The sequence below is a fragment of the Tachypleus tridentatus genome, chromosome 13 (assembly GCF_004210375.1).
Source record: "Tachypleus tridentatus isolate NWPU-2018 chromosome 13, ASM421037v1, whole genome shotgun sequence".
In the NCBI taxonomy this organism is placed as follows: Eukaryota; Metazoa; Arthropoda; class Merostomata; order Xiphosura; family Limulidae; genus Tachypleus; species Tachypleus tridentatus.
The window spans coordinates 213,369,799-213,382,801 of record NC_134837.1 but is presented as its reverse complement, the minus strand read 5'-3'; the positions used below and the strand labels follow the sequence as shown (position 1 = coordinate 213,382,801).

The 13,003-nt window shown below is 31.0% G+C and overlaps 1 protein-coding gene across 5 annotated transcripts in view; it reads left to right on the top strand.

The window, feature by feature from the left end:
* The window catches only part of Cog7 (conserved oligomeric Golgi complex subunit 7), a 58,410-nt gene extending 47,948 nt beyond the window's left edge, over positions 1-10,462 (top strand). For all 5 annotated transcript variants that reach the window (XM_076477441.1, XM_076477440.1, XM_076477439.1 and 2 more), the window contains 5 exons: positions 2,214-2,344; positions 5,579-5,662; positions 6,322-6,436; positions 8,536-8,667; positions 9,478-10,462. In XM_076477441.1, coding sequence (XP_076333556.1) covers positions 2,214-2,344; positions 5,579-5,662; positions 6,322-6,436; positions 8,536-8,667; positions 9,478-9,641 — 626 coding nt within the window. In that variant the 3' untranslated portion in view covers positions 9,642-10,462. The remainder of the gene's footprint in view (positions 1-2,213; positions 2,345-5,578; positions 5,663-6,321; positions 6,437-8,535; positions 8,668-9,477) is intronic.
* The last annotated feature ends 2,541 nt before the right edge of the window (positions 10,463-13,003 follow it).

Below are 13,003 nucleotides of genomic sequence, written 5' to 3'. Positions count from 1 at the left end.
TTACTTTTATAGCAATCTTCAGAGATAATCAGAAAATCTTCATGAACAGTAAAATAAATTTCCTCTTCCAACATTTAGTTTAATAACATTTGTTAGTGGTCTGGCAGTTAACGTACTGAACTGGGGATTCAAAGGTATCGGTTAAATCAGTTATGTGGCTAACAGTAGTTATTCAAAGTTTTGTGTGCTGTTCAAATGTTAACCTCTCAGGTGCTTTGAATTATGGATTACTATTTCTGAGTCATGTCATTTAATCCCTGTGATGCATAGGTACTTTCAGGTTAAAAATACCAAAGCAACCTTTTCCAAGATTTAATTAAATTAATACCTATTCAAACCAAACCTACAATTTTTAAGTTACTTAAAGCCTCCAGATATTACCTTATCTATTTAAACATAAAGTCTTGTTAATCCTTTCCAGAAGGGTCATGGATGTAAAGTTGAGTTTTTTTACTTGCATTCAAAATTTTATTCAACTAATTTTTATGAATTTAAATCACAAAGTAAGTGTGGTATCAAATTGTATATTATAATTCAAATTTTTGTATTATACATTATTTAGTTTTTTTTAAATTTAAAAGTAAATATTAAACAAAGCACAAACTTTTTGTATGTCACATGGTATGTTTAATGCAACACTGGTTCAAATTAAATGTTTGATGTCAAAATACAAAGTTGTATGAATTAGGAACTCATTGTCAATAAGCTAGTATATAAAATAAGAATCTCTTTTTCTTTTCTGTTTACTGTGATATTGCTCATATACTGAATCAAACACTGTGGCCTAGCTCATTTCTTTCCATTATTGGAAAATAGTCCCTTAATATACACTTACTTTTGTATATGATATGTGAATAACCAGTAAAAGCTCACAATGTCTCTGTAGTAGGTTTCTCAGCCATTTTAAAATATAAGGGCATCATTTCTTTTTTTGAGAGTTACCTTTATCCTAGTAAGTTCTGTCTTTAGCTTGTTTGAAATTTCATATTTTTTAAGACCCAAATACAGCCTATTTAGTAAACTTGATAATTTATAATGGAATTATATGATATTCAAATAATAATGTATGTTTTTTTGTTTTTTTTATTCATAATTATCTATAGAAAAACCTATAAAAAAGTATTTTATTTCACATCCTCCAAGTGTGAAATTCCTTAAGGTTTAGCAAACTATGACAAGCAGGAGTCGAGTACAAATGTTGTAGCAAGTAAAGATATATATTTGCTTTACTTTAGTTTCAGTTTTATGTTGTAAAAGAGAAATTTAAGAACTTGTTTGTAAATAGTAATAATATATATACATATATAATATATAATAATTGAAATGGGATTGTATTTTACAAAATACTAGTCTGCTAAAACACAGCCAAGATGGGTCACTTTATAAAGACTAATGGTCAGTTTTATATTATTGGATATAGTAACATCAATGAACATGTGCCATGTCACTGGACCTGGCATGGCCAGGTGGTTAAGGCGCTCAACTCATAATTTGAGAATCGTGGGTTCTAATCCCTGTCATACCAAACATGCTTGCCCTTTCAGCCATGGTAGTGTTATAATGTGACGGTCAATCTCATTATTCATTGGTAAAAGAGTAGCCCAAGAGTTGACAGTGGGTGGTGATGACTAGCTGCCTTCCCTCTAATCTTACACTGCTAAATTAGGGGTGGCTAACGCAGATAGCCCTCGAGTAGCTTTGTATGAAATTCAAAACAAGCCAAACCATGTCACTGTAATTTCTTTATTGTTAGCCAAGCAGGGCTGAAAAGTTAATGTAATAAAATAATAAATAAATATAAACGTATAAGGTTATAAGATTTAAGCTATTTAGTCGAAGCATGTTTTCTTGTTATAATTTGTAATCATTCTAGAATGAAAAAGGCATAATTTATATATATTTCTTATTTTATATTGTGGTTACGAGACCATTGAAATTCATTGAACCTGTACAGAAATTTATTAGTGAAAATAACAGATTTTATATAAAGTTTTTTTCTTAAGAACTATTTGATGGCTATCTGGACATTATAAAAATCTTGCATGTGAAATTTGACACTTTTCCAATGCAAGAAAGTATTGTTTTTTTCTTTATCTTAAAATGAAAATTGCTGTTGGATTGACAACATGTGAAAAGAAAAGATGCATGAGAAGGTGTTCTATGTTATATATTTGTGCTGATAGTCATGTTTTATGACATTCTGAATATCTTAGAAGATGACGTTTTCCTCCTCAATGACAGCTGTGAGAGAGTAAAGAACACCTGTGCTCAGGCTGGCCAGCTGGCTTTTGATATTGTGTTTGACCAGATTAAATCACATCTTTCTCCAGTTCCAACAATGGAGGTAATAATTTGCTTCTTAAAAATGTAGTATAAACTATGATCTAGTGGCAGTTTTTTCTGATTTTTAAAAGGTTCTCATTACTTTTGTTATATGTGGTGTGACAGCTGTGACACACTGTTGAGTGAGAAGGTTTAATAAATATCTTTGTCACATTTAGTATAACAGCTATGACACACTGCTAAGTAAGAAGGTTTAATAAATATCTTTGTCACATTTAGTATGACAGCTAGGGTATACTGCTGAATAAGAAGGTTTAATAAATATCTTTGTCACATTTAGTATGACAGCTATGACATACTGCTGAATAAGAAGGTTTAATAAATATCTTTGTCACATTTAGTATGACAGCTATGACATACTGCTGAATAAGAAGGTTTAATAAATATCTTTGTCACATTTAGTATGACAGCTATGACATACTGCTGAGTGAGAAGATTTAATAAATATCTTTGTCACATTTAGTATGACAGCTATGACACACTGCTGAGTAAGAAGGTTTAATAAATGTCTTTGTCACATTTAGTATTACAGCTATGACATACTGCTGAGTGAGAAGATTTAATAAATATCTTTGTCACATTTAGTATTACAGCTATGACACACTGCTGAATAAGAAGGTTTAATAAATGTCTTTGTCACATTTAGTATGACAGCTTGGACACACTGCTGAGTAAGAAGGTTTAATAAATATCTTTGTCACATTTAGTATAACAGCTATGACACACTGCTGAGTAAGAAGGTTTAATAAATATCTTTGTCACATTTAGTATTACAGCTTGGACACACTGCTGAGTGAGAAGATTTAATAAATGTCTTTGTCACATTTAGTATGACAGCTTGGCTACACTGCTGAGTGAGAAGATTTAATAAATATCTTTGTCATATTTAGTATACAGCTATGACATACTGCTGAGTGAGAAGATTTAATAAATATCTTTGTCACATTTAGTATTACAGCTATGACATACTGCTGAGTGAGAAGGTTTAATAAATATCTTTGTCACATTTAGTATGACAGCTATGACACACTGCTGAGTGAGAAGGTTTAATAAATATCTTTGTCACATTTAGTATGACAGCTAGGACACACTGCTGAGTGAGAAGATTTAATAAATATCTTTGTCACATATGGTATGACAGCTAGGACACACTGCTGAGTGAGAAGATTTAATAAATATCTTTGTCACATTTAGTATGACAGCTATGACACACTGCTGAGTGAGAAAGTTTAATAAATATCTTTGTCACATTTAGTATGACAGCTATGACACACTGCTGAGTGAGAAAGTTTAATAAATATCTTTGTCACATTTAGTATGACAGCTTGGGTACACTGCTGAGTGAGAAGATTTAATAAATATCTTTGTCACATTTGGTATGACAGCTAGGACACACTGCTGAGTGAGAAGATTTAATAAATATCTTTGTCACATTTAGTATTACAGCTATGACATACTGCTGAGTGAGAAGATTTAATAAATATCTTTGTCACATTTAGTATTACAGCTGTGACATACTGCTGAGTGAGAAGATTTAATAAATATCTTTGTCACATTTAGTATTACAACTATGACATACTGCTGAGTGAGAAGGTTTAATTAATAAATATCATTGTCACATTTAGTATTACAGCTATGACATACTGCTGAGTGAGAAGGTTTAATTTATAAATATCTTTGTCACATTTGGTATAGCAGCTAGGGTATGCTGCTGAGTTAAAAGGTTTAATAAATATCCTTGTGACATGTGGTATAGCAGCTAGGACTTGCTGCTGAGTAAGAAGGTGTAGTATGTCTATTAGTTGAATTGCATCAATAAATGCCTAATCTGGGAGACATAAGAAAAGTGTTATTTACTAACTGCAGTGTAAATGTTAGCTGGTAATGTTTTATTGTTTATTTATGATATTTCTTGTATTATAAGTTACTCATTTGATTAATCTTTTTACTCAAAGTGTATATTTGATAAATTAATGGGTTTTTTTTTATGTGACTGATAATAACACTTTATCTTGTAATTTTCTATTATAGTTGAATATTTGTATTTGTTTTCTAATGAAACTGCTAACACTACTCCATTCTGTTTTGTGGTTTATTTATTATTATCTTTATGTTAAACAGTGTGTATAATGGTGTACATTAAATGAGGATGTATTTTGCCTAAGTCAGCTGTAGTAGTTTCAGTTGGCTGCAGTACTGTGAATTTGAATGTCAGCTTATTGTATGTAACTATGTGAGTATCACACATTGCATCAAATATGTGCATTACAACATGCATTTTTCTTGTATGTATTTAAAATATTAAAAAGCAATTACTCTTCTTCATAACCTATTTCAAAGCTGTGTGTAAATGTTTTATTTCTTTTTTATGCATTACCTATAAAATGAAAGTGATTTTCAATCAAATATGAACTATAGTTATGGTGATGTTAACAATAAATTATACAAATTAGTACTGTGGAAGGTTTGAATCTTATGTGTTCTGAATTTTTAAAAGTCAAAAGTTGCTTTTTGTTACAATTCTGCTAATCAGTGGTATTACAGTAATCATAATGACCAGTATTAAAATAAATAATGAATAAAATTACTATAATCATAACAAATAGTGTTACAATAACCCTAATGAGTGGTGTTACAGTAATGATTGTCAATTTGTATCACAAATCAGTTTTCTAAAAAGAAAAATGGAAATGATTCTTGATTCACTCATACAAATCTTTGAGTATGTTAAGGTATGTGTATAGATATTTTAATTTGTGGATTATTTAGAAGTAGGTTGATTGAATACTAGAAATAGATTTAAAACTTATAAAGTGGCTATACTGGAAAATGAAAAACAAAAATAATGAAGTGGCTGAAATACCACGGTTGAATGAATGTAGTGGAAAACCAGGACAACTGTTTGTCAGTTTGTTTCTTATTAATACAGCTTTCTTGATTTTTCTTTTAGTTGTTTTCCTGAGAAAATACATGAAAATATTGAGAAGTAATTTTATAACCTGTCTTGTTTATATGGATGTTTTACCTATGTATTTATCCACCTAACTATGGGATTCCTCAGTTTTATACTTATAAATTTTATTATAAAAAAATTGTCACAAACAAGAAAATTAGTGCTGATGAGTAACCCCATTAAACCAGCACTGATATGTTTCTTGATATCTGTGTAGAGAACGTTTTCTAAAGTGTTATTTTGCCTTGTATATTTGTAAGAAAGATACTTTCTATTCTGTAGATATGGAAGTTAGAAAATCCAGGGGGAACTGTAACTCTGGACTTGCCAGTGTTTAGTCTATCTCCACAAGAGTATATCACCCAGGTACTGAAAACAAAAATTATCTCTTACTGGTTTATTAGATTTTTCCAAAAATTGCATTAAGTTTAGTTGCTATCAAACATTATTTAATTTAGCATGTACTAAAATATATGTATTATGTGAACAAATGTGTTAACAAAACCTAAAATCAATCTGTTAACTTATATTAATTGAAATACAGAGAACTTGTGAAAGAAACCATTTTATGTTTCAAAATTTAACTTTGCTCTTTCAATGAAGTTATTAATTAATATTTTTTAACTGATGTTAAGGAAATTTCCATGTTTTAAGTTTGTTATTTTTACCTAATTTTGCTGAAAATTAACTTTAAATAAATAGTTCAGTAGAGTATGTATATTTATGCTTTCTTAGGTGGCTGATAATCAGATTTGTGTTCATTGTTGATTACCTTACTTCCTTTGAATCGGTATTGTTAGATTTAAAAACAAATATTTAATTAATTAAACAATTCTATTTTACTGGATAGAGTTTATTTTTAAATATTTAACTGTATGCTTCTTATTTAATACATAAATCATTTTTATTAGCAGATGGTGTAAACAGTTTTTTTCTCATTTCATAGACATGGTCTTTTAAAACCCAATTTTTACAGTTTTTGAGAAATAATTATGTTATTTGGCATTTTTTGTTTTAATAATTAGATTGGGCAGTATTTGATGACTTTACCTCAACATATTGAGCCATTTGCCTTAGAAGAAAATCCAGCTCTCCATACTGCTTTAAAACATGGTAAACTACCATATACTTCTGAACATGGTAAGCATCATTTTTTCTTTGTGTTGTAGGGGAATGAAACTATCAAGCACTTTTTAGGTATCCAGGACACAAAATTAAAATAAAAATAGTAATCCTGATTTTATTTGAACAGTTTTTAACTGAAAAACATTTTAAAATTAATGGCTTTCTATTTTATACATTTTATATCGTGCCATTTGCAATGGAATAAAAGTTCAAATTGGTATGTCTTTGTCATTTCAAAGCATCTGTATATAATAGCCAAATGTCTGTCCCTATCTTCTAAATGATTAATCGTAGAAAACATATATATTAAAATGCACCTTTTCATGAGTACATTATAGGACAGTTATTCATTTTTTGCAATTCCTAATATTTCAGCATTGATCCATCAGTCCTTTTATGTGATGAACAATCTATCAGAGAAACAAACTTGTTAAGGACTTATTTTGTGAGGGAATTTCATGAGAAAATGGGGATAGAGTCCTTATTGAAATGTCCAGACTCCATTCAGTCACATCATCTGGCTGTAAACAATCTACCCCATGAAAATTTATAGCATGCAATGTGACTGGGTGAACACGAGCCAAAGGCAGCCTTCTGTCTAGTAAGAGGCTCTGTTAGTTGTCACTTGTGGTAGTGAAAGATATAATGAGCCAGGACAAGTCAATAAACCTAGAGAGGTATTTCCAAGAAAATAATCTGTTCAATGTTGGATGTTTTATGAGCCATCCATTGTTAATAACATTAAAATTTGATTCTACAGAACATTTTATCATTGTATACCACATTTCATCTTGTACACTAGCCATTTAACCACATGATAGCATTCAAATGTAGCCCTTTGTTTTTCATTTTGCACACTTGATCTAAATGTGGTCAACACTCTTAGTTTTTCAAATTTTCATGTAAACTTTGATGTAGATTACTTTGAATACACTGTCTCCTCAATTTGTCTGTTTTTTCATTTGATTAAAAACAATTTTTTTCCTGATTTAGCTCTGAGAATTCACTGGATTTGTGGGGAGTAGTAGGATGATTTTTGTGTACTTCAATAAATTTGGTGTGCCATACGTACAACAAGTTTGGGGATAGGCGCACTACAGAACCCATGCTTCACTAAATAGACACTAATTACAAGTTATACTAATGCCAAATGTGCACGAGCAAATTTCACAAACATTTTATTAAATAAATACAATGGAGTATCAATTTGTTTGGAAGAGACCTCCATTCTATGAAAACTTTTCCAGAGGAGAAGTCCTCAGACCCCCTAAGAGAGGATGACCCACACCTGGCAAAAATGTGTATTGGTCTGCTGCACCTTTTGTTTGCTTTTCTCTAATCCACTGTTATCTCTGGATATCCTGTCATGTAGCTTTGTGCTTAGTGATAAACAATCAAATCATTCAAGTTTAAATCAATGGTAAAAATTTTTAATTATGTGAATAAAGGAAGAATTTGTTTACATTTTTTGAAAACAATGGTTCACAATGTAAAAAATTATAGAAAATTACTTCAATTTATATTAGTTCTTTTTGAAAAATTAATGCAACTTTAACTAAAAATATTTTCATTCTAAGCCATTTACCTATTTGCATATTGTTCTTAACTCAGCAATAGTTGTAGGAACCAACTGGACTGCAAAAGGTTTTGGTTGTGAATCAGATGCTATGTAATGCTATAAACTGGTTATTGACTGTTTCACTAGATTTTAATTACTAACTAGTTTTTAACCTATGTTTTGATTGCTAGTATGGTGCCATCTTCAGGGAAGTCTTTTAAGACTTAAAACTATTTCTGTTTTATCCGTTCAACTTCACTTAAGTCTCTTAATTATTAATAAGAAACTATCTTATGTTTTGGCTGCTAATATGGTGTCATCTTAAGTTTGGAACTAAATTTTCTGAAGCATACAGAGATGCACCTAGCTGATAAAACTTAAACTGTATAGTTGGGTAAAAAGTAGGTAAAACACATTTTACTGCACATCACTTGTGCACTGGCTGTAAACTTTGGTTTTAGTTTAAATGTTGTTGCTTATTACTAAAGTTCTGTAAACAAGCTTTCTCTTGTAAGATATTTTTTAGTAAAAAACAGATTATTAAATCACTATACAGATACTGTAGAACACGTAGCTGATTATCTAGTTGGATGTTTAGCAAGGGGAACTATGGAAATGTATGTGGAGAAAATACTAGAAGTCTCTCATCTCACTCCTCATGCTATTCAGCAACTTATTATTGATATTGGTGAGTACATTTTACAGTGTGCAATTAGTTAAATAATAAAAATACTGTGAACAAAAATATTAAAGTTTATATCATATGTGTATTCAAGAGATTTGTTTTGACCTGCAGTTTATTCAAAACTAAAAGAATTATGGATAGCAAATGTGAATAATGTGGTTAATAACCTCAGACTTTTATTGCCTTATTGGTAATTTGACAGTGTAGTTGTGTCATCACCTACAGATCACCCAGTGGCTTTAGTTAAGGATCTAGTCATCTTATTGGCTTATTGGTAATTTGACAGTGTAGTTGTGTCATCACCTACAGATCACCCAGTGGCTTTAGTTAAGGATCTAGTTATCTTATTGGCTTACTGGTAATTTGACAGTGTATTTGTGTCATTGCCTACAGATTACCCAGTGGCTTTAGTTAAGGATCTAATCATCTTATTGGCTTATTGGTAATTTGACAGTGTAGTTGTGTCATCACCTACAGATCACCCAGTGGCTTTAGTTAAGGATCTAGTTATCTTATTGGCTTACTGGTAATTTGACAGTGTATTTGTGTCATTGCCTACAGATTACCCAGTGGCTTTAGTTAAGGATCTAGTCATCTTATTGGCTTACTGGTAATTTGACAGTGTATTTGTGCCATTACCTACAGATTACCCAGTGGCTTTAGTTAAGGATCTAGTCATCTTATTGGCTTACTGGTAATTTGACAGTGTATTTGTGCCATTATCTACAGATTTCTCAACTGCTTTAGTTGAGGATCTAGTTCTTTCAGTGGCTTACTGGTAATTTCACAGTGTAATTGTATCATTTTTTACAGAGTACCTGATTGCTGTGGTTGAAGACTTGGGACTTTCTCCATTGGAGAACCTACAAGATGTTAAAACTCTTCTACGAGCTGATGCTTCAGGGTTCACTGCTGCTGGTCAAGGGAAGCAAGCTCACCTAGTCAGTTGCATCAGAAGTATGAGGGGTATTGAGTAATAAACAGTCTCATCAGAAAGGTATAAATAAATGTTTGTTGGAAAAGCACACCACTTAATGCAGCTGACATATGTTGGTGATAAGCACATGGAGTTGTTATGGTCTCTTAGACACTAATTATTTTCCAAAGCCATTGAATTGTGATGAAATTTCTATCATATATTTGACTGGACTTCAAAGAGAATCTGTCAGAAATGTTCTAGAAACTGAGACAGTTAATTGTGAGAAATGTTCATTATATCAAGGTTTAGTTTGTTTGTATCTTTAGAGAAATTAACATACAAATGTTTCTTATTTCAAAGTTTCCCATGTGTTCACATTTTTTTGTTTCATATTATAATTAATTGTAAATTGATAATTCTTTGAAACAAGAATATCATGGATGCTGATAAATAACTGAACCTCTTAAGTGGTGTTGAGGTTTTGTTGAAGGAAGGAAGGAAAAACAAATGTTGAAAAGAGGCAGTAATTGGTGAATCTTGGAATAATTTGTTAGCAGGTCAGAAAGTTCCAAAAATCCTGACTGGATGTTACTGGGTTTAATTGTTCTACCCTAAGAACGTGTGTGTGGATAAGTTATTTCCACATTTTACCAATTGCAGATGTCAATAATTTAAAAAAAATACAGTGCTATGTGTAACATTAAACAAAACTCTAATTATATTACTTTCAAAATACATGTAATATTTATATTAATCCATATGATAAAAGTATACTATAAAATGAAATTACTATTTTGATACTGATCAAAAGGACAGTACTGGGATGTTAGTTTAGCAGATTGTATAGGGTGTAGAAGACAATAAAAATGAGCAATTGAATTGTATCTCCTTTATTTTATTACAGACATTATAGGAATTTCTAATAATGTCTAAAACTAGGTCAGGGATCTTCACCAAATATAAGAGGCTTCATTTGGAAGATTGAAGTAAATAAGAGAAATTCACATGATTGGAATTCAACTGCAGGGAAAATAAAGTATGAAAATGCATGTTTGATAACAAGCTAATATAAGAAAGTGCTTAAAATCATAATTGGCTCTGTTGAACAAACCACATTTGTTTGATGTGCTAGTTGATCCACAGACCCACTTGCTGGTTACAGTTAGCTTTAGCTAAATGATACCAGTTTTGGAGCTTTTTGGGTATTTCAAAATTTACCTATTGAATCTAAAGACAGAAACTTTATTGTTTGTATGATAAACAGAGTAGAGCTATGAATTTAACTGTGTTTTGTTTGTTTGGCTAAGAATACTCAAATTCAAGTTAAAATGCAGGTACAGTACTTCGGTTTTAAATCTTCAACTGAATGAATTAGGTAACGAACAGTTTATAGAAAGTAAAAGCATATGAAAGGTTGAAACACACCAAATCATACGTTCAGGTTTCAACTGATCCTGGTGCTTACATGCAAGTAGAATCATAAGTTCAGGTTCCAACTGGTCTTGGTGTTTACATGCAAGTAGAATCATTAGTTCAGGTTCCAACTGGTCTTGGTGTTTACATGCAAGTAGAATCATAAGTTCAGGTTCCAACTGGTCTTGGTGCTTACATGCAAGTAGAATCATAAGTTCAGGTTCCAACTGGTCTTGGTGTTTACATGCAAGTAGAATCATTAGTTTAGGTTCCAACTGGTCTTGGTGCTTACATGCAAGTAGAATCATAAGTTCAGGTTCCAACTGGTCTTGGTGCTTACATACAAGTAGAATCATAAGTTTAAGTTCCAACTGGTCTTGGTGCTTACATGCAAGTAGAATCATAAGTTCAGGTTCCAACTGGTCTTGGTGCTTACATGCAAGTAGAATCATAAGTTTAGGTTTCAACCGAACTTTGTGCTTCCATTGCACCACTTATAAGTTCTCTACTGAATAATATTTGTGTGTATGTTTCTGAATAGACCTTTTTACATTCTCTGCTATCACCTATAAGTAATAGAAGATGCAAATTTGGTTTTTTAGCCAGAAAACCTGAAGTAATTTTTTGTAGTTCATCTCATTAAACAACTGTACAAGTTTCAGTATTAAATTATTAAAATAAACTTATTAATGTTTGGAACTTCTCCCATTTTACAAATCTTCATGTCAAGTGGATTTTTGAGGCTGTAGCTTAAAGTACATAAGGGTATTAGCATATCTGGAACTTAATGTTCCACAGATACAATTCTTTTTTTTAAGATTCATAGGTGGTTGGTTGTTTTGGTTTCAACTGAAAGTAGGTTGTAAACTCCATTAATAAACATAATCAGTTTAATCACATACATTGATTAGCATTGTGTAAAGTAGTGTTTGTAATTGTTACTAGTTTTGATTATTCCAACTATCCAAATAAACAAAGCATTGGCTGTTACAACTTCCACTGGCTCAGCTGCATGACAACATTCATGATTACTACTTGTACACAACCTTTAAAGATTAGGACGTGGCTAATCGACGTTGGTTACATGGTTTCGTAGCTAGTTACTGTGGTGCCTGCTGTTCATGTTTACCTTGTTTATCTGAATAATAAGAGTATCTTTAATTTAAAAATTGCTTACAAGCCACAAATATAACCAGTGTTACTCAGGATAAGTAATGATTGGATAATGGTGAATGACTAGCTCGTATAATTATGTCAGAAATTAGTAGGTGTGGACTAATATCAGTCTTAACAGTATGTGTTACCATTAATTCTTAAACCTGTTTACACAAACAGCATTCCTGTTTAATTATGACCAGCTTTAGTGAGATACGAAATGGCAAAAAAAGGAAAAACAAAGCCTGTCCATTTCAATGTACTGCTTGAACACCACCCAGTACAGTAAACTTTAACTTCTTTGTTTAAAGAGTTCTTAGCACACACACTTTGTGTTTCTACCAGTTGTTTTTTTTACAGCTTATAATGTACAATGTAAACATATTAATCATTTTAATGTATTTTTTCTGAACTTCTTCATTATACCAATATTTTCATGTTTATCAGCTTGTGATGTTGCTATACTTATAAGGATGTTAATTAATTTTATTTTTGAGTTTTTCATACCTGTAGTGTATTAGGAAAATATTCTGAAACATTTCTAATTAAATATATGTTTCATGGTATCATGATTTTAATATTTTTTGTAATATATCAGTTTCTACCTTATAAGTTATTTTCATTTCCACAGAGAGGTCTTTGAGTATTGTCACAAATTCTTGCCAAATACTAAATGTTCTACTGTTTTTGTTTCACTAGGATTGGCATGAATTATATATTATCTATAATACATTGTGAGAAGAATCTTTACAAGTTTAATCACAAAATCTAACCCCTAAGTGGCTTAAAAATAAAAGTGAAGACTTGTAATGCTAAAAACCAGGTTTTGATTCCTTTAATGGGCAAAGTACA